The sequence below is a fragment of the Anarhichas minor genome, unplaced genomic scaffold (genome assembly GCF_050575085.1).
Source record: "Anarhichas minor isolate MPS153535 unplaced genomic scaffold, ASM5057508v1 ptg000004l, whole genome shotgun sequence".
Lineage (NCBI taxonomy): Eukaryota > Metazoa > Chordata > Actinopteri > Perciformes > Anarhichadidae > Anarhichas > Anarhichas minor.
In genome coordinates this window covers 17,267,501-17,295,154 of record NW_027466450.1, presented here as the reverse complement: position 1 = coordinate 17,295,154, position 27,654 = coordinate 17,267,501, and the positions used below count along the sequence as shown (strand labels likewise).

Below are 27,654 nucleotides of genomic sequence, written 5' to 3'. Positions count from 1 at the left end.
AAAGCGGGTTTAACAGGATCTATTATACGCTGTAGTCTGGAGGACAATAGTGGAACTTTCTGGGGATTCACTGGGAGTGTTTGTGCGCTGCCTTTCTTCTTCTTCAGCGGTGTGAACGGCAGCTCTCTCACTTCCCTTTATTTGGGAGTCGGTTTGAGTCTCAGAGCCGTCAGGAAATGTGTCAAGAAGCCTTCACTCACTGCAGACCGTCAGTGTGGCTGAGAGCACAAGTCATGTCGCAGGAATCATGGAGCACTTTAATGAAATGTGACGCGTCTTCTCCCACAAACAAGGACAATGGCAGCGGCAGGATGGACCTTATTGCTGGCTGCACTGATGTCTCCAGCACACACTGTGGCTCACAGTGAGTATCTCTTCTTCTTCTACTCTTCTTCTCTTCTTCACAGGCTAAAGAAAGCTTCCGCTGCTAGAATTCATTCTTAACAGCAGACACTGGCTGCTTTACAGGACATTTATGACAGAGCCGCTATAAAAGTCTTGATTTTAATATATTTGCTGACTCTTCATTTTCAGTTTCTGCAGACAAAGAGTTAACATGGCTCCTATGGGCTGAGGGCTTAAAGAACACATTTAAGGTGAAGCTGAAGAGCAGATGAATAGAAAGCAGAGACATACAGATCATACAACAGAGATAGATTCATGCCACACCTGTTGAATAACACACAGAAAGTTTATTATTATACACAGAGAAGGTGTAACTCTGCTTTTCCTCTTTATAACCTGTTTATAACCTGTTTATAACCTGTTTATAACCTGTTAAACTCAGAGTTCCTTTTAAAGGTGAGAAAGGATTTCCTTCACTTTTAGCACATTAATGTGGTCAACGGTTAACAGTTAACAGCTTAACATGTCGCTCTAAAGGTTGATTTATAATCTATATATTAATTAATTTACAACAGCTGGACTAACACACACACACACACACACACACACACACACACACACACACACACACACACACACACACACACACACACACACACACACACACACACACACACACCTGATAGAAACGTGCCAATAAACTTCAGCAAAGAGAAATAACTAAAAAGGCATTAATCACACGACACATTAAAAGTGGATGGATGAAGCTCATTGAGTTAATTAAACGCTTCTCTGTCGTTTCATTTTGCCTTTTATTTATTAATAATTAACTGATTAAGTACCGGTTGATGGTGTCGGACTATCTAAAGCAAAATGAACCCGAACGGACATTCACTCCTCTATTTCTTGGGAACTTGAAGGATATTAAAACATTTGACAAATTTCTTTTCTCTCGTCAATGGAAAGGTATTTACAACACGTACGTATTATATTTAGAGATATGGGATTGTGATGCAGGGCCAAATATCGGAAGGGAACAAAGAAAGCAAAGTACAAGAGCAGATAACAATCATCAAAGTTATGATAGTTTAGTGAGTCATGAAGCCGGATGATAAATATGAACTGAACCGTGATCAGTGACTGAACAACAATAAACAGATTCATATAGAAACTAAAATCAACGCCTCCGACAACCAGTCAAGATGCCGTTTACATCCATTCCTGTCCGAAATATCATCACTTCATCACCTCATCCTTTTACACATTTGTGTGAAATTGTCATAATCAGCATATTAATTCTTAAATTATGGCCAAAAATGTGTTTTGTGAGGTCACAGAGACCTTTAACCACCAAAGTCTGATCAGTTCGTCCTTCAGTCAGCTGGAAGTTTATGACAAATGTGACGGTCTTCTTCAGATCTCTGATCAGATCTCTGATCAGGCGGACGAGGTCTGTAATCTGGCACAGTATCGTGGTCGAATTTATTGTTATTATTTTTATACCTGGCATCGATTCATTTTAAATATATTAAAGTAGGAAGACTATCTGTCAGTATTTACATTCAGCTTTGTTTGGTCCTGCTTCATGTTGACACACAATAACCTAAGCAGATGTTTTATTTATTGTGTGTCTATTGAGGCCATTGACATGCAGAGGTATACAGTATGTGGAAGGTTTAGCGTAGGTACATGTATCTGACAGAGGGACGGCTACACGGATAGCATGCTGGCTGGACCGGTGGGTCTTTGCCATCGACTCACATCAACAGGATCTGATAAGAGTGTAGACAGACATCTGGCCTGGTGAGCAGAGACCTGGACAGACTGTCTAACAGAGGACAGGGTGTAAAGGTTTGTGAGGTCAGCAGGTTCTTTCCATCTGCCTCCGCTGTAGATTAAATAGGTCAAACGTGGCAAACGTTCAGTATCACACCTTTATGGTTGAGTCTGCAGGAAAGACGTCAGCATTGTGTCGCAAAGGAAATTGTTCACTCGGTGTGAAGTTACACAATAAAAGCAAGCTTTACATGGGAAACTGACGTAATAAATGCATCAAGAGCTGAAATATTTTACTGCAAAAAAATAGGAATCATACCATCATGCAGAGAAACACACAAACTCCCACATCCCCCGACACCCAGAGCTGGATATCAACTACTATCACACGTCATATAGTGACATACAGGGAGTCCACATACGGAGAGTTCAGTGTGCCAACAACAAGCGTTAAATGCAAACATAGTGTGAAGCATTGCACATCATAGGTGAAGCTTCATTCAAGCACCTGCATGTGTCAATACAGGATTCACTCAGTGAACGCAATCAGAGGGAAACAAAGAGACAACCAATGAGTTACATCATGAGGTAGACAACATCCGGTCATGACTTCCTGTTACAGGTTTTAACAAAATACTGGAGTTTCCAATCAAAACCAGTCAGTCTGCTATTCATTGTGTAAACACCGTTATATCACAGTGAATATTGGTAAATAAAAGCTGACTGAGTCCCATTAAACTGCCTTCAGAAGTGGGTATCACTCCTCTACCGGCTGTAGCAAACTAACAAAACAAGCTGCCAACAAACATCTGCACGTGCAGCAGTGATACTGTGTGTTTGTTCTTTACCTGAACGTAAAGGTGAGCACAGCCGTACTTCATCCCAGGCCGGGTAACTTTGTAACCACAGAAATGTCCTCAAAATGTGTCCTTTCTCCGTATTTTTATTATCTAGTTGTTGTGGTTGTCTGTTTATTTATTTGCTTCTGTATTTATTTAAACTCTGAAGTTTCCTGTCCATTAACGTCGGTTTGTCTCGTGCATCTATAGTAAAGTCGGCCCGCCGTTTGAAATGACTGCCATGCTGCGTCCACGTGAGACAGTAGATATAACAATCAACGGGTACACTCGTTGAAATCCGTATACAGTCTACGGTTGAAAGCTCGAATTAAAATAGTATAAATATGAGATCTGGTGAGATGAATTACGCTGTTTTTCAAATATCCCTTTCAGTCTGTGTTGTTGTGTTGTTTGTACTGGTTTACTGGTATATTTCAACAACAGTGTTGGTTCTTCCCATAGTGCCGACTTTACGTGAATGCAGCATTATACAATGTGTGCGCAGCAGTGCCCCCTTGTGGCGATGAGAGTAAAGACACGAGGATGTAACGAGAATACAAAAGGCTACAGCACCTCTAATAAAACATGCACTTTAAGCTTATTGTGATTACCAATATCATAAAAGCATTATTTTAATGAATCACAAATAAATCACATATAACTTACTATAAGCCTCCAACTAAGCGTTGGCTATGGGAGGTCTGTGCTGTGCACCATTTTAAAGTAGAACATATGTATTAAAAGAGATTACAATAAGAGTACTACTGAACAACTTCTTCTGAAGTGGGGTTGTTGAATGTTGAAGGAAATTGTGTATCTTTAGCATCACAGTATAATGTTAATAAAAATAATCATAACTTTATTTATATAGCACCTCTAAAAACAGACTTTACAAAGTGCTTTGACAGATAAAGCAGCGAAAGCAATATATGGAAGCAATCCAATATAATAATACGATAGAAGGAAATGTTGTAGCTTAAAAGTTGAGTCAAAACATTAAAATCTCTCGTTGTTGTCATTGGATGTTTGCACCAAAAACCAAAAACCAAAAACCAGAGGTGATGCATAGATTACAATCACATTCAGGGTTGTTTAAGCTCTTCTTATGCACACAAGGTGAACACTTTAAAATATAAAGCCTTGTCATCCATCCTGTTAACTATTCACTCTGGAGATCTGCCTCACCTGTCCTGCTGCACCTGCAGCACGTCACACTGATGATGCTCTGTAGCGTCACAGTTGCACTGACGGACTAACAGCTGACCTCCCGCTGCACTATCACACGCAGACCACAGCAAGGCGATAGACACCTACCACGTGAGCGTCGGCCACCTCTTCCTGCTGAAGTGCCTCTTGGTGGACGCCCACACCCACGTGACGTGGAGCAGAGCGGGGGGGCACGGCCCGAAGCTGCCCGCCGGAGTGGAGGTGAGGGACGGGCTGCTGTGGTTTCTACCTGTGCAGATGTCTCATGATGGATCCTACACCTGTGAGAAGAGGTATTCTGGTACACTCCTCCTAGAGGCTGCAGGCTGTGCACAAGTGACTACTCACTTCAGGATTAGTCAGTGGAAGTTAACGTTAATAAGTAAGTTTAACTTAACTGAGTATGCAGCAATTACAAATATTGAGAGAATATAAATATTTTATTTAAGTTCAGAGAACTTAAAATATATATGTTATAAGAATAACAAAGTAAGCTAACTGAATATATATTTTCTAACTTAATTTTTACTTCAAAAAAATACTACAAAAAATAATTAATGACCAATACTTAAATATTCTTCGGTAATCCGTTTCCACAAACATTTTGAGTGCCGTGAACTTGTTCAGTTTTACAGTGAATCTCTTGTATGACTCGGTGGGTTCGACTACACAAAGGGTCCAAAGCTGCGTTACATTCTTTAAATACGGTCATATATTGGTGGTCTCACAGTCCCCCTCCTCTTCAGGGGCCGGTCTGGACCGGTGACGTTTGGGGTGTCGGTGTCCAGTGGAAAGTGTCCTGATCCGCCTGAAAACAAATCCATCACCCTGGGAGTCAGTGAAGGTGTGCCCTGCAAACAGACAGAGATCTTCAAACTGAACAACGTGGGGAACATACGATGGATGAAGGTAGCACAGCTCCATGATGTCCGTGTGCTCTTTTAATGCATTTACACGCCTTATTTCATGTCTTCTCCCTGTTCAATACCAAGAAACAATCAGTGAAAGCACATGGATGGAGAGAGCCAGCATAGTTTATGATTCATATATACATTTATATTCCTTATTTCTGGTTGCATCACGTCCTGTATTTACGTTGTGTCTTGATGCAACACTGCCCCCTGCTGCTGCTGCTGCACACTGCAGGTACATGTGCAAAACATCTGGCCCGTCTGCTGCTGCTGATTGGTTCCTGTAGAGGTGCTGTAGATAACATGCAGCACACAGTAGTGTACAGTAGCATCAGGAAAACTAACGCTGTCGGTCATTTACAATCACTATGAGCGTCTGTATTTCTCATTGTATTTCCTCGGTGGAGCTCCATCGTTCATCAGTCACTGTAGTTCATTTTAAATCAATCTCACAAACTCAAAAAAGTGCTGAAATATGTACGAAACTCACAACAAATGCACTCTTTATCATCCATAAAACTGTTTTATGAAACTGTTGATTGAGGACATGATTGAGGCTTTAAATATTAAATCATATAGACGGGCAGGGAGTTTGGAAAGTGATGCATTGTTTAAAAAAAATATACAATAACGCCATCTTCGTCCTTTAGGTCAGGCAACTTTTCATAATGTTCTTTGCAACTTCCAAATATTGAAGAACAATGCTGTAGAGACATTCTTGGAAACACACTCGTTGACCTTCCTGCAGAGGGTTGGATGACATGACGTCTACCTCTACTGGAGCTACAGCCAGCAGACGGTTAGCTTAGCTTAGCATACAGAGTGCAAGCAGGTGGACACAGCTAGCAGGGCTCCATCTGAAGAATAGAAAATCTAAATCCATCCACCAGCAGCTCTAAAGACATGTGTCACCTCATTTGTTTAATGCATGATACAAACATGCAGTTAGTGGTTTATGGGAGGTTATGTTTGAACTATTTATGACCAAGAAGTCATCCTTTAAACTGAAAACACACCGTTATCAGAGAGCTTCTCCTGATTTTAATTCATTTTCAAGTCATTTGACGTTCTTCTTTATTGTCATTTTATTTTGAAAGTGCTCTGTAGATAACGTTCTGGTCCTTTTGGTGACACTAGGACTGCCAGCCTCCGGGTGATCACATCTCTGTGGAGGAGGACGGCCTCATGAGAATGTCTGCCCCCTCCAAGGAGGATTCTGGGAAATACACCTGCCTGGTGGACGTCAGCGTGGACGGCCGGACGTACACGGCCGCACGCAGCATCCGGCTGACTGCTGACAAGAGTGTGTGCTGCACCCACACTGTTATTGAGCCTGTTATTAAGCCTGTTGTTATCATACTGTGTTATAACGTGCTTTATGCTCGGCTGGTTACACTGATTATGTGTCTTTAGATATCAATGGCACAGTTCTTCCAGAGCCTGTGATGGTGTACCCTCAACAGAAAGTGGTGGTGGTTGAAGAAGGTAAGTAACACTCTCTAACAATGTATAACCACTGTCATAGTAACACACACACACACACACACACACACACACACACACACACACACACAGTATGTCTGTCAGGTTTGAGTCATCTGCTGCATCTCTCTCTCACCTCTTACTGCAGGTTTACTGCTGTCAAGTTTCTATTCAGCACTTGAAATGACTCATTATTATGAGTCATTTGTTCAACTGTGTCCTAATGTAGTGAAATGTTGATTAATGTGCACTGTCCCTGGTTAAATAAAATAAAATTAATTTAATTTAATTTAATAAAATGTAATCGAAAAATTAAATAAAATAAATTTAATTTAATTTAATAAAATGTAATACAAAAATAAAATAAAATAAAATAAACCTCAAGGCCGTAATCTGAAGATCACAGTCTGGTCCTCTTCTCGGTCTGCAGTCCTTTCCCTCCCACAGTTCAGACCTTTGTGTGCATCGCCTGGTTGTAGTGCAACAATACTGACGTGTTATTCCAGCAAAGTGTACAGTTTTGCATCAAAGGATGAGGATGAGGATGTTTATTGTCATCGTAAAAAGATACAACGAAATTAGGTTGGCGACTCATCAGTCAGTTCAGCAGCAACAAGTAAGACAAGACATTACTGATTAAAACCAGACATTCAATAAATATATGATGATGGATAAACGGGGGGTGATGGAGGAAACCGCTGTGGGGAAGAAGCTGTTCCTCAGCCTGTTAGTCCGGGTTTTGATAGATAGTCCTGTATCTTCTTCCTGATGGTAGTGGAACAAACAGAGAGTGACCCGGGTGTGTGATGTCTGTGCAGATGTTGCTGGAGGCAGCCAGCATACACGGTGTCCAGGTCAGGGAGGGTAACTCTGTTCTCTGCTGTGCAGCTGGCACACCACACAGTAAAGCACTGACACAGGATGCGTTCAATCACGTTTCTGTAGAAGTTTACCAGAAGTTCAGGGGGCAGGCCAGCTTGTTTTAGAGCCCCTTTTTATCAAAGCACCAGGATGTGTGGAGTGACAGCTGCTTTGTTCTTCCTCCGATGATGACTGCAGGCACGAGCGTGAAGCTCGAGTGTTTGGCCTTGATCGGCTTCAGCGAGGACAGCGAGACGTCCATGTTCTGGACCGTCAACGACGAAGACACCGACGAACACGAGGAGCTTAAAGATTCCTGGAACTTGTGAGTTTTTCTGCATCCTGTCATGTATGTGGAGGTGGGGGTGGAGGTGGAGGTGGCCTGTGAAACAAAACAAGATAAAGACATTGACACTTCCTGATAAAATGACTCAGACAAAGTTGAAGTTACCTAATCGCATTTTCATGCACAGATTAAAATGTCTGCCTCCTTGTTGCTTTTAAACGACGCAGAATGGAAGAAGAAAAAGCATGAAGACAATATTTTTATTCTTGCCTGGTTGCTTGATTTATGAACTGATCGATGGATTTAATTGGTTGACTGGTCCTGTTCCTTTCAGTGTGCCCCGCAGAGGCCATGTGTACGGTCAGTCCACTCTGTCCATCTCTAAAGTCCGTCGTCAGTTCCTGAATGTTCCCATTTCTTGCTGGGTATTAAACTCAGCCGGACACAAACACGGCAGTGTGTGGCTTCAAGAAGGTATTTTCTTCTCTCCTCTCTTTCTTCTCTTCTATTAAACATTACAGAAATGTGCAGGAAATATTGAAGGCAATATCAACACGAAGCCCTGAGAGGTAAAAAAGAAGAGAGAATCTGGAGATATTTTCTCTGCGCTTATAATTTAAGAACATGTCAAAACGTTTTGCCAGGATAATCGTTCAATGTAAAAAATATATATTTCTGTTAAATAAACGTTTTGCCAGGTACATTTTCTTGTTTGTTGTTGTAATACCCATTGTGACCACAAGAGGCTGACGTGCACCACTTTGTTATGTTCTAAATGGGACTAAAAGCATTCATGTTTTCTTGCATGTGAGTTTTCTTGATGCACTCTTAACACAAGGTACTTATGTGTGAGCAAGTTATGTAAATAAAAACTCACATTGAGGAAAATATGAATAATTTTAGGAAAAGCAGATGAAAAAAAGTAACTTGGAAAAATTATCCCGGGTGAACAAAAAATCATTTGAGTAACTTATAATTATCCTGTTCAAAACATTTTCCCTCATTCGTTCTCAAGTTGTAAACACAGGAGAGAAAACTAATGAGATCAGACTCACACTTTTTCTTTTTGTCAGCTTTGGGCTTCTGTACAAAGAAGAGCAAACATGGCATGTCATTTAAGCAAACAATGCAGGTTGCATCATTTGACGCATTGTAAAAATAATGTTTAAGTGCAAATACGGCAGAAACAAATCTGTGACGTGAATCTCTTCATTTAATTTTTTAAAGGATGTGCACACACTAACTTTTGAGTCGGGGGCTTTCTCAAGGTTTGGGTTGATGGAGGCTCGCTCCTGTTTCAGTGCCCCTCTGCACAAAACCAGGTCCATCTAAAGACACGGTCTTATAGGCCCTGACTTCAAAACTCATCCACCAACTTTGGTGTGAACCGGATTGTCAGACTTTAGCTTCCAAAATCTGGTGCAAAGGCCTGAAACAGAAGAGCAGAGGCCGTTTCAGCTGCAGATTATTGCCCAGCGTTTTAGGATAAGATGTGATGTTCTGGTGTCGGCATACTTTTGGTCGTACAGGAGCTGCACTGAAACTGTCTTCTAACCTCTGTTATATTTCTGTCTAGTAGATGCATTAGTCTATTTATTACCTCTAAGGGAATGTGTGCCACAGATTTAGTTACAAATCAATGCATAATAAAATGACGATTTGAGTTTCTGTTGGGACTGGGATTTACAAATAAACTGCTCGTTTCCGAGAAAAGTTTCCCTCCGGGGACGGATCACACCTGAAAGTCTGCCCTGTTCTCCTTGTTTATCTGGTTTATTTATGTGTAAAACCCGAATGTCTTAAACAGTCTGCCTCCTTCTCTCTCCAGCCGACCACAGTGCCCTCTACACCCAAGTGGCCCTCGGCCTCTCCGCCTCCCTGGCCATTCTGCTCCTCGCCGCCGCCGTCCTGGTCTTCAAAGTGGATCTGGTGTTGGCCCATAGGAAGCTGATGAGACATTTTTCCAAGCAAGGTATAGTCGGTGGAATCATCCGACCGACCGCACACTGCCGGGAACTCTCTTTGTTTGCTTTACTGCACAGCTGTTGTCGTCCTCTCCGCAGCTCCTGATGGGAAGCTCTACGACGCCTATGTGAGCTTCCTCCCCCCCGACGCCCTTAGTTCAGCTGAGACGGCGAGCTTGGCCCTGCAGATCCTTCCTGAGAAGCTGGAGAGACAACACGGATACTCCCTGTACATCAGAGGGCGGGACGACTGCCCGGGAGAAGGTCAGCAACCGGCACTCACCTGGTTCACAAGTAAAGGTTTAATGAAGAAGGTTTCCTAGGGAACAAACCATCATGTTTACATTTGGTGTTTCTCACTAAAACACGTTGACATCATCAACTTGCGGAGGTTGCTGCGTACTTTAATTTATCATTATACATCATTATTTAGTACTTGTTGTATAATTTGCATTAATAATATAAATCTGTAGTGAAACTAAAGCTGCCAAAATAAATGTAGTGCAGTAAAAAGTCCCATATTTAGTGGAATTGACAGAAACACAACATATAAATACTCAAGTAAAGTACAAGTACCTCAAGGTTGTACCAAAGTACTAGAGTCAATTCATTTATTCACTTTCCACCACCGATGTCAAACATTTCCTCGCACAGTTTTTGTGAAATTAGAACAAGTTTGGAAAATGTTCAGCTGTAGTTTGAATTATAATGTATTCGAGTTAATAAGCTTTCGTAATAGAATGAGTTATTTGACGACACCATCTGTCCTTTATCTAAAAGTCTGTGTTTTCAATTTGACCCGTTTTTATTTTTCTGTGTCGAATCTCTTCCAGCGGTGCATGACGTCATCGCTGCCACGGTGCGCAAATGCCGCAGACTGATAATCATCCTCTCACCTGAGGTGAAATCCAGCGCTGACGGAAAAACAGAGGAGGTGCCGTTGCGTAACAACGAGAACGAGCTGTGCTACGAGCAGAAGGTCGGCCTCTACGACGCTCTGACCCAGAAGGACCCCCGAGTGATTCTGGTGGAGATCGGTGAGGACGGACTTTTATGTATTTTATATACAAACACGAGTTCAATCTTCAGAAAAGTCTCAGCAACAAAATGAAGAAATGTTGGACTATTCTTTTAAGAAGAGCTAAAGTTCCTCTCCATTTTGAATCCATTAACAGTTGTGTGACGTCGATGAGCCTCTTAGAACACTGAGGAAAGCACCGACACATGCTGTAAAACTCATTATTGTGAAGGTCGGCTTAAAATGAAGATGTCAATAAAAACGGTCGACATTGTATTCTGTTCTACCAGACGGTCCGGTGGATTACAGTTGCCTGCCGGAGTCTCTGCGCTACTTCAGGAGGAAACAAGGAGCTCTGAAGTGGAAGAAAAGCTCCCTCCCAACCAACAAACCCAACAAGCTGCGCTCAAACAGAAACTTCTGGAAGAACCTGCGGTACCTCATGCCCTCGGTGCCTGTGGGGAGACTCCAGACCGCCGTCTGAACCGGGACACAAATGGGACGTTGTGCTTTTCAGGACACCTTCAGACCTCTTGTCCTCGGGAGACTTTGTTTATTTATGACATGTGGGAACCAGACGGCATCCCTGAAACATATTTTATATCCGTTATTCATCATCACCAGATTAACATACAGTTCACTTCAAACAAACAGAAACATCTGCTGGATTCCTGGCACAAAACAGGAATACTTCACCGATGTTGGAGCCCAGCAGGAAGTTGAATTGGAGGTTAAATTCTAGGTGATTTCATCTGTTTGTTCTACCGGTGTCGCCATTACACCTGACTACGCATCAGGTGTAATGGCGACTGAGTAATCCTCAGATCTGGAACAGGCCTTTTTTTTTTATCAGCCTTGTTTGAAATTCTGGTTCATTGATTCTCTGGAATCCACCTAGTTTACACTCGTATGAGCCTGTTGGTGCAGAGTCTCCTTTAAGTTCCCCAGAAACACGAACACATGAAATATCACTGCATGCATCATTTGCATGGACTGGACTTGAGTTCATCATTGTTGAGCCCACAGCCAGATGTGGATCAGTGATGGAGGGGCGTCTTTCCATGTCTGCATCTACAACTCCTTAATTCTAACATAAACCATGACGCTTGATGCTTTGGACTTTTTGTTGTATCGTTGTATCTCTTGGAGACGCTGGAAACATCATGATGATGTCAAAGATACTTTTTTGATTAGACCATCTATCAAACCGACATTTCGCTACACAATCGCAAATACTTTCCGACACCATCAAACCTCAACCTGATCGGAGGTTTAAGCAGCCAAAAAGGACTCAAAATGACCAACAAAGAGACTTCATTAAAGAAATGAGCATGGGTTGATTACTTAATAGGCCTACCAGACACAGGCCCAGGGGCCCAAAGTGTCAGGGGCCTCCTCAGAGATGAGTAACAACCAGGAAGAGACTCAAAGTGACAACAAGCACACCAAAACAACCACAGAGAGACACACAATGATTACAAACAGACTCAAAGTGACAATAACGAGAACAAGAAAAATACGCAAAATGGCGCAAAATGACTATGAAGACACATTAAAAGACTATCATGAGACACGAAGTAATTACAAACAAAATGACCACAATGACACACAAATTGACTCCAAAGAGACAGAAAATGACTACAAAGAGACATTAAAAGACTAAGAAGAGATCAAAACAACCGCAAAGTATGACAAAAGAATTGCAAAGAGACACAAAATGATCACAAATAGACTCAAAACAACAACAGAGGGTGGGCCCTTTAGCATGTCCGTGCCCAGGGGCCCGTTGTGTCACAATCCTTCCATGGAGGTGGCTGACTGAATGTGGCCACCAGTAAGAACTTCAACCTCAACGTGTCGACGACGGAGGAGACGGCAGTCCTCATTCTGTCATTCAGCGTTTCAGAGTTTAAGCCAGCAGGCTATTGAGAACTATTGGCTGCTATGTCCATTTTTGATGATGAGGTCAGAAACTGGAAGAGGAAGAGGAAGAACACAGTGTGGACCTTTGCTTTTTCCACATGGTGTCAGTGCCTTCCAAGCCTTTGTCTGTTTCTCCAGCCGTCAGCACACAGCGCTGCACACGAAACCATCTTACCCAGTAAGAGACATGATGGTCACTGGTGGGCAGCTCTTCACTGTCTGATCTGTTGTTTCCTGTCAGCATCGGAGTCTGTAAATGTGCATTTTGGGCTCAGCTGAAGTGCATCACGTCCCTAAAAACTTCTATGAAAGCCCACTCTCAGGGACACAGACAGATAATGAGCCTCTTAGACGGGTGCATTGGGTCATTTAACAGATAATTGAATCATAGTTTGTTTAACGAATTTCTAAGATTAGACGAAGCGCACAAACCGGTGTTTACATCTCAAACACATCCACCCAGCAGAACATCAGATATAACTGAGTCTCTTCCTTTATACGGTAGAAGCTTCTAGCACAAACAGAATCACGCTGACTGAGAGATTCTATGAATCTTGCAGCAACATTTCCTGTTCAGTCTTTCAGAGAAACATCTTGTTTTCTAATCTTCGTCATTTTATCTCACTGTATCTCAGGCATCCTGTCCCTTCTACTTCGCTCATCTCTTTTCTCAATTTAATTTTATGAATAAATATTTATACAACAGTTTGTTTGTTTGTTGGCTCTAAAATTTGACTTGCTCCAATTTTTTTAGAATACTTGCAACTTCAATGGAGATTTTGCTAACTGAGACACAAAAGGTTTTGACTCAGAGCATTGCCTCCAAAGATAAATCCAGCAGCATGACGCCCATCAAAGCATTGTTTTATATGTCATCATGTACACAAACTGCACCTTGGCGCACCTTATTGTGGGTTGAAGTGTGGCAGCTCATGGGGATGCATGTAATATATAGTGGTGACATGCGATATGCTATTTATCCAGTCATTGTGGTCCGTCACGCCTCAAAGGGAGTCAGCATCCTGCTTGGCTGAAATATAACCTGGTTGAACCTGTCACAGTGCAGCGATGTGCGGCTGAGCTGGGAAAAAAACTGTATCTGTTGAGAAAGCAGCTGAATGCTGTTGGTAAAGATTGCTGCATGGATTTGTTCCAATTAAATCACAAGAGCATCAGTGAGGTCCAACACTGACGAAGAGGATCAAGGCCTGGCTCCGTCCCGGTCACATAAAACCACACAACTATTTGAAATATTCATGGACTTGGCTTTGTACATGGGAGCAGTGCTGGGTTCGAACAGCAACAGGACCTTTATTGCTGCAATAAAGATGGAAACAAACCATTGTCTTACATTTTGCTGTAGCCTTAATTAGATTAAGAATGAATTAAGACTAAACTTTAATTAGAACTGTGAGGTAAACCCACTTGATGAGACGAGTGGTAGATGGGTAGGTTTAAGTCCTTTACACACACAGTAACCTCCGGTTCTGAAAATGTAATCAAATGCTTCATGTGTTAAACCTGCATTCTCTCTAGTGTCCACCAGGGGGCGACTCCTCTGGTTGTATAGAAGTCTATGAGAAAATGACTCTACTTCTCTCTTGATTTATTACCTCAGTAAACATTGTAAACATGAGTTTATGGTCTCAATCTCTAGTTTCAAGTCTTCTTCAATACAGCATGATGTTCATTTAGTACATTATGGTCCATTTAGAGTCACACAGACCATAAAGCAGGGGATGCTTTAGGGCGGGGCTACACGGTGATTGACAGGTCTCTACCAGAGACGTATACGGCGTCTCTACGTCACTCCTCCTCAGTCCAGATATGTCACTTCCCGTATCGTTTTTAAAACCCTCACCTTTGAAATTATGCCAATGGCAACTGCTGTACGGTTTGGTTGAGGTTAGGGACAGTTTGTGATTATGACAAACTGGTAGAGTTAGGTTCAAGCATCAAAAACAATTGTGGTTACACTCAAAATAAAAGAGGAGCGTTAATTCTAACTTATGTGATGTTATTGGAACTTTGGTCCGTGAAAGTTGGACTCACTGCAAGAGAATCCCTTACACTCCTTCCTGCATTGGCACTGGATTAAACATAAAAGACGAGGGGCAGATTTGTCCAATTAAAACCCTAATTCCTACAGCAGCATAGTCTAAATGTGTGCACAGGGTGTTCACATTCAGGACAGCTCAGAATCATGTTGCACTGAAAATGAGCTGCCATGCACATGCTCTCAAAACTGATTTCACATTGGCTCTCTAATTCATTTGAATTCTTCTTACGCGTGTGTGTGTGCGGGTGTGGAGGTTGTCAGGATTAGAGAGGTCTCGATTGACTACAACGACGTCTAGTCTGGTGGGAAGATCATGACGACGGATGTCCGATGATAAATGGTTCGTGTAAAGTGTGTTGGTGTTCGGGGCCAGAATGTTTTGCCTCAACAAAGAGGAAAACGTCTAAAGTTACATAACAAGCACAACTAAGTCGGTTTTATACAGCAGGACACAAACAGCGGTCTCCTTGACCCATCCCCCACCCCTCCACTCGCTTTTCGTGGACTTTCTTGCTCTTCAGACTTGTAATTATACCTCGTAACACTCAACAACTTTTGCTCGAAGCAAACATGCCACTCGAGTCAGTTAGTAGGAAGCGCGTTGCTGATTAAAGGCGATTGTTGATTCGGTTGTTGCCTTGGGGAACAACACAGCGCGACAGTTTCGTCATCATGTGGAAAACACATACACCGTACCAGCAGTGTCTTGTTCTGTTAAGTGTACCTCACATGATGCTCTGACACAAGCTGTCTGCTGAGATATTATGTAAATATTTATTATGTCCCATGCAAAAGAGGGGAGACAAGCCTAGCTTTGAGTAAAGTCACTATGGCCACAGTTGGCACGTCAGATAGTCCGACAGTAAACACACACGTCATTTACTGTGTTTGCTCGGTATGATGAATTAGAAACTGCTGTCACTGAAAACAGGATATTTCTTGGGATTTTCCAGTGACGTGTGTGTGTGAGGGAGATAAGTGGGAGAAGGGAGGGAGAATGTTGAATGAGTGTGTGTGAGTGTGTGTAGGTGTGTGTGTGATTTCCTTTCTCTGCTGCTCACTCGATCTGCAGAGTTCAGTGAAGAGCAGAGAGGATATAAAGCAGGTAGAGCAGAAGGAGACACCATCCAGCTGTCAGCACACACTTTCACGAGGTAAGCAAAGCGGTTTTAATTTGTGTCCTCCATGTTTATTTCAAACGGCATTGAACTGTAAAACTACAGGGTGTTTTTGTATTTACGGTCTAGTGAGCATGCTGTTAACTGTTCACGAGGACTGAACTTCACTGTATTTAATCAATGCTTTTTTATTACCATTTCCTAATCAGTTTGTTTTTTCATATGATGTATTTTAAATCCATTCGTTCTTTCTTAAAGGCAAAATGTTGGAAGTCTCAAGTCTCATATTAACAGTGGCTTCATATATGAATAACCATAACGGATTCAACATTACATCAATGTATTTCTGTTATGTATAAAACATACAAAGGAGGATATGTTTGGTTATTTGTGTAATGATTTGCATGTTAGTTATATTTGTTTTTATGGACCATCATCTTGTTTGTTTATTACTTTATAAAAATGCAAGATTTTAAAAACAAGATTAAGGATTTTTTTCAGCACTGAATGACTTTTGGTTGATGGTTTGTTTTAATTCTGTCGTCTCTTTTGTGTGATTTTCTTTATTTAAATGCTTTTTTGTTGGTTTTATCTTTTTGCAGTTTTGTTTTTTAAGTCTGTTATTTGTGTTTTGAAGCTCTGCCATCAGGAGCCACTTGGAAATGAGATTCAATGAGGTTATTAAATAAAGGTTAAACAAGAATTAAACACAGCACGGTGTGTGCTAATCAATATCTTTATTTTAACAGGCGATGACTAATGTGAAAGGGGTCTGAGCTTTTTAGCCTCTTTCAGCTCATTGATTTGGTTTTCTCTGCTCTCATCAACCCTGTTTCGAGCAGCAGAAGGCAGCTTTGGAGAAGAAACTCACTGAACACTAACTGATCAGCAGAGTTAACAGTTAGCTGGTGAACAAAGTTGAGCAGCCAAAGACCACAACAGAGCTAAAAACCAACAAAACTGCAACGTGAACTGCCTTACACAGGACGTTCACCCCAAAGACAGCTGGGAACTCAATTATTTTGTTGCCTGAAAATAACAAAGTAGTTTTGTAGTTTTTGTTTTGTTACGTTGTTTGTAACATTAACTTTGTGTCTCAAACTGCAGTCTTTATCTGGGAGGAACAGCATTCCCCCTCTAAACGTAGTTGAGAATGTAGTTTAGATGAAACGTAGTTTAGATGGAGACATGGGTTGACTGAAGGATGCGGGATGTGCACTTAGGCCGCTGCTTTCTCAAACAGACGTCACTTAATCGTTTCCAGTTAAGTGTTTCTTAAAGCCTTCAAATGAAACGGTTGTTCAAAGTTGCTGATGTCTTTGCGGGAACTCGTATGGCCAGGGTTGTGTAACCTGCAGTTGTTCATTCTTATCAGGAGAGGAACTTGCTGTGAGCGAGATAAGATCCCAGACACTGTTTGAGAGCACCACATTTTCCAATGCGTGCAAACTGCTGCTGCATGCTTGTTGCCGCTAATTGACTAATTTGTGACTCATACAACATGTTTTTTCACTTACACAGTTATGTGGTTCACTCTGTATTCAGGACAGCTATTGCACTTCTGTCCATCCTGGGAGAGGGATCGCTCTGTTTCCCCTCTTCGGATGTGAGGGTCCGAGGACAGAGAGTGTCCCATACTGTACACATTGTTAAAACCTCTGAGGCAAATTTGTGGTATTGGGCTATATACAATAAATAATTATTACATTGTATTGAATCAGATTCTAAACTTGCTATTCGTATTAACTGTAATTGTATTAGTTATCCCATTTAGGCATTAAAACAAGATGCAGTGAGACTGAGCCAAAGGTATTGTTGTATTTATGGTGCAGCACAGTTATATTAATGTCAATAGTCCAGCACTGGGTTTGTCCATTCTGGGCTTCTGTAGAAACATGGCGGACTGTATATTCCATGTAACTTAAACAAACATGTGCATGTCATCTTTTAACATGAAAAAGGACAAAGTACCACGCAATCTAATCTCACTTCCTGCTGCCTTCCAGTCCCTTCAACATCCGCCCCGCGCAACCTCTAAAAAGAATTTCCTACTCGACTTATTTCGAAACTGCCATGATGGTATCGTGTGTGGAAGAGGAAGAGGGTTCCTGCAGGACTAAAAAGTGCATGAATATGTATCGTGTTAATTATTCAACTAGAAGCAAAAAAACACGAGGTTTAACTTTAAGTGTTCTCTCTCTCTCTCTCTCTCTCTCTCTCTGTCTCTCTCTCTGTCTCTCTCTCTCTCTCTCTCTCTCTCTCTCTCTCTCTCTCTCTCTCTCTCTCTCTCTCTCTCTCTCTCTCTGTCTCTCTCTCTCTCTCTCTCTCTCTCTCTCTCTCTCTCTCTCTCTCTCTCTCTTTTAGACAATGGATACCTCCCGACTTCTCCTCCTCATCTTCACGGTGATGACTACATCTGAATGTGCAGGTAGGGCATGCATGATGATGGAGAGGAGTGCATTAATGGATCTGTTAGCTGATCCCCATGGACCCACAGGTCCAGGCTACACCCTCATAGTGCTGACGCTGCACATGTAGAGGAAGCTCCCTCTTAAATGGACCACTGAAACTTACATTAATGGAGTGTAGTGGCACGAATGCACTACATTCTTGAAGAGATCTATATTTATATATAGTTCTATAACAGTCACTATATTCAGAGTATAATGGACTTTATCCTGTCTGTATCAAGCCGTTGTTATTCTGACCAAATCAACAATCATTTTTTACATAATAACTATGTTTGCTTTTTGTGTGTAATGTGTATACCATGTAGTCTGCAATGTAAATGCATGTTTCCATACTTACTCTAAGCCCAACCGTCGTGTATTTCATAAATGAAACTGTGTGGTTTTGTTGCTGTTGGTGTTCAATAAGACGCGATAATATCTGACATGTTGTGCTATTTAAATTCCTCCCAGTGAGATCAGATTGTTTAAAATACAGAGAAAGTCAAAAAAGGTGATTAAAGGTAGTATTTTGACCTGTTTTACTGTAGTTTTGTTATGTAACAAGTATAAGTATTTTACGTAACATTATTTTAACCAAACCGAGTAGGTTTGTTGCGTAAGTAAACCTAAAAACTGAGTAAAAGTACGTTTATTTTAAAAAGACACTATGCATGTAACAAGCATAAATGCACAGTACCTGTGTGTGTGTGTGTGTGTGTGTGTGTGTGTGTGTGTGTGTGTGTGTGTGTGTGTGTGTGTGTGTGTGTGTGTGTGTGTTAACAAGGTTTTAATCTATCTTCCATAAGAACTGATGCAAAAGTCTGTTTAAAAAGAGTAAAAATCTTTTCTCTTTGCATCTGATTCTATCGTTTTGTTGTTGTTCTACACTGCAGCATTTCAAGCCTGTAATACTTGCAGGCTCTGTCTACCTGCACATTTACATAACCATGAATAAACACCATGCCGTTTACTGTCATCTTCATCACCATTATCTCTGTCATCTTCTCCCCACATGTTCAGAGTCAGCCGAGCGCCGATGTTTCAACAGTACCCCGGAGTCGTACAACCTTTGTGAAGGGGAGGCGTTTTACTTTGTACTCTCTGATATGGAGAATCTGGATGAAAAGTTCACCTGGTTCAGAAATAATAACGACAATGAGATTGAGAATATCACCAGCGACGAGAATGAGGACGTCCATCACCACGGTGGAGCGCTCTTCCTCTTGAACCCCCTCCTTACGGACTCTGGCTCTTACACCGCTCGGTCAGGATACTTTCTCTGAAATACATTCTCCTCACTGAGATAATCTGTTGATACGATCTCTGATTGTAATCACTTCTTTTTTTCCAGGGAAGACAGCTCATCAGGAGAGTGTTACAACCATTATGTAACCTTTAGGGTTTTCAAAAAAAGCCATAAGTTTGACAGCAAACTCCTCTATGAAGAAATAAAGAACTCTGACGAGAGCAAGAAGGTCCCATGTCCATCCCTGATCGGCCACTTTTGTGAAACGTTGAATGGAAACTTCAGCTGGAACAAGGTACGAGTGATTACAGTCACACTGGTGTGATGGTGGTCAGGTTTAAACCTGGAAACTTAAGTATTGTGATTTAGTTTAACAGAAATTAACTTGTTAAATTAAGTAGCCCAGTATCATGGCAGTTTGTGAAAAAGTCACGAAATGCAATCTATTGGTTTTGTTTTTTGTGGACCACGTCCTTCTTATGTCCTGTTTCCAAATTCCTTCCATGTGACTTTATTTGATTCCTTCTTTGTTTCCCTCTTCAAATTACCGTACGTTTGCGGCCCCTCCTGCAGGACTCCAAACCCCTTGAAGGCCGACACGAAAAAGACCTGTGGATCAAAAATGCTACCAAGGCTCACGAGGGCATCTACACGTGCATTTGTACCTGGACGCACAACGGCATGGAGTACACCTCGTCGGCCTCCAGGAGGCTGAAACATTTAGGTGAGCGAGCATTTTCTGTTTTTTATGTACTATTACTGATGATTTACATCATCTAAGTGTTTCCTGATGGATTTTCATCCCACTGTGGCGACTAAATCTTCCACCTATACAGAACACTAACATAATACAGAACAACAAGGTGAACGTGCAGGAGTTTAAAAAGTTTCATTGTGATGGCCAATATGTTAATTGACAGCAGTATATATTCTCCAAACATACAGACAAGTAGAATCTGATGACTGAGCCACACATTTAGCTTTAGTGCTGTTGCACATTTTCATTTTCTCACAATAGGCTAAACCGTTAGCATAGAGTCCCCTGTTAGCATAGAGTCCCCTGTTAGCATAGAGTCCCCTGTTAGCATAGTTAGCAGGAAGATCTCAAATGACTGCAGCACCCTTATAAAGGTAAATGTAAACTTACTGGCTTAGTGGTAAACTTAACTGTCAATTCATCAGACAATGAAGATGTATTTCAATAATGTTTTTGCAATTTTGAAATATGCTCAAAACTAAATTTCCAAGTAAACTGCACAGTCATCAACAAAGAATCTTTTGGCTAATAAGTTTGGTTGATGCTACATAGTTGATACAGTCAACATTTGTCAACGGTGACCATCCCAAAATGAATATCTGATCTGTTTCTCTTTACGTATGCACTGTTCAATTAGAGGTAAGAATATCCATCTAACTTGTTGGTTGTAAAAAGTGAATTAAATGTAGGCCTACCGCTGACTGTAATTTATTTGAATTTTAATTGCTGAACCTCACGTCCTCCATTTGCAACACACTGCTAGTTAAGAAAAGGCAAAGTGGAAAAACTCTGTGTGATTCATCACTGAGAGCAAGAAATCCATGAAGACGATCTTTCCATCTCTGCAGAACATAAGACCTCAAACAAGACCCTCAGATACTGACCCACCCTCAACTCTCTAAGTACACACACACATACATAATACATATAAACTTGTTTAAACCACTGCTGTCATATCACAAGACATGCGCTGCTTACCTCAACATGTAGTTGAAGGGCTACACCAAACTGTTTTGTTTAAATTGGGGGGCTTTCTGGAGCCATATAGAGACCTGAGGGGTCAACTGAACTTCATGTATAAAATCAGTGGAGTGCCTCTTTCATATTGTACCTCTGAAGTATTGTATTACATATTTAAATGTACTGCACAAACTCATACGACTGCTGCAAACACAAATCACGCTGGAATTTGCACTACAATTTGCATCTGTTGCCTAATTAAACTGTACTTTATATACGTTTTACGCATTTTATTTATTTAAATATTTTTGCTAAGTCATCCCCACCTTTCTTTTTTTGAACTAGTTTAGTGTGTATAGATGGAAATCTAAGGAGACCGCAGCCTCAAAAAAGTGTATTGTGGAGTGTGTCTCTGTGTGTATAACAATAAAGCTTTGAATGTTGAATCTGCTTTTTGAACTCTACATCTTTTCTACAAAGTATCTACTTTAAATCAACTCAATGCACAATGTGCAGTGCTATGCTATGTTTTTATCTTTTAGGCCTAGAAATAGAAATATTTGCTTATTTGAATAGTTTTGTTCAGATATTTTTAACTGGTTCATCGCTGATGCCGTTCATCCAAACTGAACGTTCAGTCTTGTGCTGGTTTGAACTGTCACGTTCAGTTTACTACAAAACAAGGCTTAACAAGTTGTTTATCGAGTTAAAAGCTCAGCAGTCGGTTATGAACGACGGTCACCACGTGATGAACTCAGTCGCCACTGAACAGGAGCTCCACTGCTAAAAGCTACTGATTTTGTTCAGTGATAAATTCTAGAGGCCCTGTAGTCACTTAAGTTTGAAGGTTCGCAGTCAAAGATCCACTAGTGCATGCACTGGCAGTCCATACATAACGTAAGAAAGTCAGTTATGGTTACTCTGTTCGATAAAGTTGTGACTTCATGTTGTTTCGTCACATTGTTGCGTTACGTTGTTGCGTTACGTGGTTGCGTTGCATTGTTGCGTTTATGTTGTTTTGTTATCATTTTTAGACAAACCGCCTTTTGTTGCCTAAACCTAACCACTTATTTGGCATTGTGCATTTCTGCAAGCGTGATACAAGGCTGATATGAAACATATTCATAAAACATTTCTTGGATCAGAAAGGTCGAAAGTCAAAGTAATCAGTTGAAGAAACGTACAATGCCAACATTTTTCCGGACCGGTTGGTACACAATACAACCAATGTGGTCATTTAAAATGGTTTTCAGTTGAACTTAGTTTTACACTCAGGGACGAATCCACAAAGATTGGATTCCAGTTTAAGGATTCAGTGTTGAAGATTGTTCGTTCATGTCCAACACGAAGAATGAACATGAATCCATTTCTTGCCTGCTACACATTTCACTGCAACATGTAGTCTGTGTGGATTTTACAACAAACGACCAATGTTCTCTACAAAGTAAACTCTAGTGTTGGAAAAACAGCCTGCATGCAACATTTCACAAACAACAGCTGATCAAATCTCATTGCTGGGTCTTGTTTTCGCAGAACCAAGTGTTCACCGAGACGTAGAGATCATCTCTCCAGCCAACAAGGAGCAGTTAGCTGAGGAAGGTAGGAAAGCAAGAAACCACAGCCCCTGTATCGACTGAAACACTTACACCTTACCTACGACTTATTGATTGTTGTAGTTGTGTTGCTTTTCAGTCAATCGGTTGAATTGTGCTGTATTTTTGTTGAATCGAAGAAGAATTGTTGCTACTTGATTAACTAGCCAATAGAGATCCTTTAAGAGTTAAGAAACTTGATAATTCCAGAGAGGTACATACCTGGACTTAGAGTTTGTAGTCATCTGTAAATCTTTCCATGGGACTGGAATGTTACTGTATATTATACAATAAATATTGGAGTATATATATTTATCTGCAGACAGAACGTGCGTAGGAACAACTTAAGATGAGATAATAAAACGTACATTAGACCTTGTGTAACCTCGTAGTCTGATATAAAAATGATTTTGGTGATTTGCAGTTGAAAAGGTGTCTAGATTAAAAAACAACAGTTGATTTCATTTTTAGTCTTTATTTCAACATAAACATTGAAATGTTGTATAATACCTTAAGGTTATACGCATAAAGATTTGGAAAACTCACTTCCGAATTTGTCCAGTTAATAAAAATAATCTTGCTTTTCAATCCTGCTCACCCAGAAATATGAATTTGTAAAATAAGAACGTGATCTTTCCACCAGGCGTTGGGATCAAGCTGAGCTGCTCCGTTTTCTGTGGGACTGATGTGGAAGCTAACTGCCAAGCTAGCTGGCACATTGACGGCGTTTCTCCCGACCAGATCGCCGGATACTATGAAACCATGAAACCGTGAGCATCACTAAAAACACAACTAAATAAAGGACTCAACATACAAAATGTGACCTCTATCACTTGTACATTCTATCTATAATAATAATATCTATTTATTTAGTCAGCAGGTAATGTTTAACATCTTTGTTTATCGTGTTAGCATGCTAACATTAGCTAATTAGCACTAAACAAAGTACAGCTGAGGCTGATTGGAATGATATCAGTTTTGCGGGTATTTAGCCAACCAAAGTATTAAACGAATTTCCAATCCAGTATTTGTTGAGATGTTGAAGCCTGATTAATGTTATTATCCCCACATCCACCAGCATGACTGAAACCGCAGCTATGAAATGTAGTTTTTCGTGCATTTCCTTGCTCTGGTTGGCTGCAGTGAGTCACTTCATTTTTATTTCTCTTTGTCAGAGTCAGTCAGAGCCCTGCGAAGGACACCATCTCCACTGCGGTCCTGACCATTGACAAAGTGTCTGCTCAGGATTTCAACTCTAAATTTGTCTGCAGAGGCGTTGGCATGTACACACTGCGGAATGTCACTTTGACTCTGAAGCCGAGAGGTCAGTGTCGGGATCATGGACGAGTAATGACTACATCAGACTTTGGCCTCACAGGCATTACTTGTTCATTGAAATAAGTCATTGACACAAACATTTGTTTTCCAGAGTCGATCATCCCGCTGGTCGTTGGAGGAGTGTGTGTGTTGTTTTTCTGTGTGTTCGCCGCCGTGCTGGTCAAGTGCTTCGCCATCGACCTCGCTCTCTTCTTCAGACCCTGCTTCCCACTCAGCCGTTGTGATAAAGGTAAGGAACATCTCTTTGTTTATCGGCAATGCGCCGATATTGCACATTAAAGTCTGTTAACAGGTCTTAGGGAGTACTATCGTAAAGTCTGATAGAGAATCAGGGCTGAGGACTACAAGTTTAAAAAAATGTACTTGCCGCATGAGGCTAGCGGCTCGAGGCTATTTTAGCACATCCGAGTCCCCAACCAAACTGCAGCATTGTGGGTAATGTAGACTGAAGGTTTGGACAAGGAAGTAGAATGTGTGAAATAAAAAAAGACGTGAGCTGCATCAATTTTGACAATGTGAAACTCTAAAATTTAGTGCAATGCTAAGTTGATAGAGAACTCCTTTTAATGCACATGAGAGACATGAGAGTGGTGTTGACATGGTCTGTTTGACTCTAAATGGACCATAATGTACTAAATGAACATCATGCTGTATTGAAGACTTGAAACTAGAGATTGAGACCATAAACTCATGTTTACAATGTTTACTGAGGTAATAAATCAAGAGAGAAGTAGAGTCATTTTCTCATAGACTTCTATACAACCAGAGGAGTCGCCACCTGGTGGACACTAGAGAGAATGCAGCTTTAACACATGAAGCTTTGACTTCACTTTTCATAACCTGGAAGTTGCCGCCTGTATAGGCAATAAATATGTAATGTGGCAGGAACAGGCTTCTCTACGGTTGAAAACAGAAAATTAAGAAACGTGTCCGTTTGCATGTTTTCTTGATTTGCAGTGCGTTGAGCTCTCCGGGCCACCGTACTTCTCCTTCTCTGCACAAAAGCAAACATGCAGAGATACCTGCATGTCCGACCTTGTTTCATATTGCATGGAGGGCTGCACAACTTAGAGGATATGTTTGGGAATGTTTGAGGTCCTTTCTTTCTATCAGGAGAATAAATAATGAAGTCAATGAACTTCCCATCACCAGAATGCGCTCTTTTAATCTGACCGCTTTACTCTTCTCTCACCCTGGTGACCTCAGTTTGCACACTCCGATCGTGAATTACCGTAGCCTGGGTGACCGCGAGTCAGACGGATTGTGTAACCAGGGGAGGAATTATATTTTGAAACCATGACATCATTTTTTCCTTTGCTGTGTTGACCACCGCCTCACGAGAGCTGGATGGGACACATAAGAATCACAAACAGCTGAAGTTTATTTCAGCCTTTGTGAGACCAGAGTAGTTTCACCGATCGCAGTGTTTTTCCAGGAACTCTTTACCCCACACCCACATTTATAAAAGGCGTGGTGACAGCGTCATAATGATCAAATAACAACAAATCTTGACAGCTTCCGTGACTTTGTCTGTGTTTGTTAGACGGGAGGATGTTCGACGCCTACGTGGTCTACCAAATGCAGAGCGTGGACAAGGTCACCGAGGACGCGCTCTGTCAGTTCGTCGCTAAGGTCTTGCCCTCCGTCCTCGAGGAGAAGTGCGGATATCGACTCTTCATCCATGGGAGGGACGACATACCCGGAGAAGGTCGTCATTTAATGTGTTTTTATTGTTTTTTTAAATTTATTTATGGACACAAATACGGATAAAACCACTGGAAGCTTATACCATTATCCCATAGAGGCTCACTTACTCTGTAGGATTTTGCTTTACTTTCCTTTGCGTCGCTCATATCTCTACATATACATCACTACTTCTTTTATTTTCTCCAAATTGTTTTGAAGTACAATTTATTTGACACGATGATGTCATTTTATTCTCTCTCTCCTAGCATTTCTGTCTTCTTCTTCTTCTCTTTTTTTGAAATTTGCTTTCGATGGTGCTTTTAGTCATTTACACGACTTAAACGGCCAAAAGATGTGATGAAATAATAAGCAGCTAACTCAACGAGCCGACATGTTGAACCTCTTTGAGAGGGTCCTTCACACTTCACTGCACCCTGGGGTTCTTTTCAAACATCAGGATTTTGTGTGACCCCACAGACCGTCTGGAGCTGGTGGAGGACCGCATGAAGCAGAGCAGGAGGCTGATGGTCATCCTCACCCCGGATTCAGAGTCAGAGAGCTCAGACCAGCATCCCATCTCACCCCAAAACCCCCTCATAGGAGGGTTTGACTGGCAGGTAGGAGTCTTTGAGCAGGAAGTCATTACATCTGAGTTTGTCTGCAGAGTGTGGCAGTTTTGAACTAAAGTTAAGTTCCCTTTAACACTTTGTACATAAAAGTGATAAATACCGGGGTGGAGTCCTGGGAATCAGACACACGGCCTTTTGCTGACTATCACTTCAACTATCAAATAACATCAAAAAGCCCAAAAAAGGATAATTAAAAAACTGAAATACTGGCTGTTCTCACACACTGTTTGTAGCTATATGTATACAACCAAGAACGCGGTTCTTGTCCCGTGGGAATCCAAAAGTCAACATTCACTCATCTGGTTGTGTCTAGCAGTTAACCCACAAGTTGTGAAACGCGCTTAAACTCTTGTGGTCAAGATGAAATAACATTAGAGATCATTTAAAAGTATAATCAAACAATTATCCCCGAAAACGAATTGTTGCAACTTCTCCAGGGAGAATATTCATCCAACTAAAACGTCCAGGAGTCAGAACATAAATGTCCTAATCATTTTCCAGGTGGGGCTCCACCACGCGTTGCTGCAGAGAGAGATGAGTGTGATTCTGATCCAGCTGGGGGACGAGGGCCCACAAGGATACGCACACCTTCCCGCCGGCCTGCAGCACCTGATTCTCAAGAGCGCCCCCATCAGGTGGTACGAGGACTCGCGGGGCGCCGCCGCCTGGAACTCCCGCTTCTGGAAGAGAGTCAGATACCTGATGCCGGCCACACCTGCTAAACAACGTCCACAGTCGGCTATTATTTGAAGCCCTGGTGGATTTACTCTGACTTTTTCTGGAATGACAGATATGTAGCATGTACAATAAAAAGGGTCCAGATGCTCCAGTTACTTTTTAAATTATGCTAATATAGTCATTTATTTACTCTTGGTTAAAGAAAGTGTAAGAAAATATAAAATAATCCTAACTAATGGAAGAAGTATGTGTCTGCTCCATCAAACATCTGGCAAAAGAGATTTTCTTTTAAAGATATATAAGCAGGGCTGTAATAGGTCACCTGTTGGTATCATTCATTTCATGACCGCTGATCCCAGGACCTTTAGAGATGCAGACCTTTAGAGGTGCAGACCTTTAGAGGTGCAGGACCTTTAGAGATGCAGGACCTTTAGAGATGCAGGACCTTTAGAGATGCAGGACCTTTAGAGATGCAGGACCGGTAGAGATGCAGGACCTGCGACTGAATGTAGACTTTATTTATATTCTGT

At 41.4% G+C, this 27,654-nt stretch overlaps 2 protein-coding genes across 2 annotated transcripts in view; both read left to right on the top strand.

Moving 5' to 3' along the window:
* Positions 1 to 249: 249 nt before the first annotated feature.
* Positions 250 to 13,309, top strand: il1rl2 (interleukin 1 receptor-like 2). The gene is made up of 11 exons (XM_076105023.1): positions 250 to 364; positions 4,249 to 4,459; positions 4,913 to 5,075; positions 6,215 to 6,380; positions 6,491 to 6,562; positions 7,619 to 7,745; positions 8,041 to 8,180; positions 9,535 to 9,678; positions 9,770 to 9,934; positions 10,504 to 10,707; positions 10,979 to 13,309. The coding sequence occupies exons 1-11, from the start codon at positions 298 to 300 to the stop codon at positions 11,170 to 11,172; spliced, it is 1,653 nt and encodes a 550-aa protein (XP_075961138.1). The 5' UTR covers positions 250 to 297; the 3' UTR covers positions 11,173 to 13,309.
* A 2,356-nt stretch (positions 13,310 to 15,665) lies between these two features.
* il1rl1 (interleukin 1 receptor-like 1) overlaps positions 15,666 to 27,654 on the top strand; it is a 12,513-nt gene continuing 524 nt past the window's right edge. Inside the window, exons 1-12 of the mRNA XM_076111685.1 lie at positions 15,666 to 15,824; positions 18,153 to 18,216; positions 19,259 to 19,502; positions 19,590 to 19,779; positions 20,058 to 20,208; positions 22,735 to 22,800; positions 23,437 to 23,563; positions 23,969 to 24,117; positions 24,223 to 24,360; positions 25,675 to 25,839; positions 26,295 to 26,434; positions 26,948 to 27,654. The exon at positions 26,948 to 27,654 is cut by the window's right edge and continues 524 nt beyond it. Coding sequence (XP_075967800.1) covers positions 18,156 to 18,216; positions 19,259 to 19,502; positions 19,590 to 19,779; positions 20,058 to 20,208; positions 22,735 to 22,800; positions 23,437 to 23,563; positions 23,969 to 24,117; positions 24,223 to 24,360; positions 25,675 to 25,839; positions 26,295 to 26,434; positions 26,948 to 27,196 — 1,680 coding nt within the window. The 5' untranslated portion in view covers positions 15,666 to 15,824; positions 18,153 to 18,155 and the 3' untranslated portion in view covers positions 27,197 to 27,654. The remainder of the gene's footprint in view (positions 15,825 to 18,152; positions 18,217 to 19,258; positions 19,503 to 19,589; positions 19,780 to 20,057; positions 20,209 to 22,734; positions 22,801 to 23,436; positions 23,564 to 23,968; positions 24,118 to 24,222; positions 24,361 to 25,674; positions 25,840 to 26,294; positions 26,435 to 26,947) is intronic.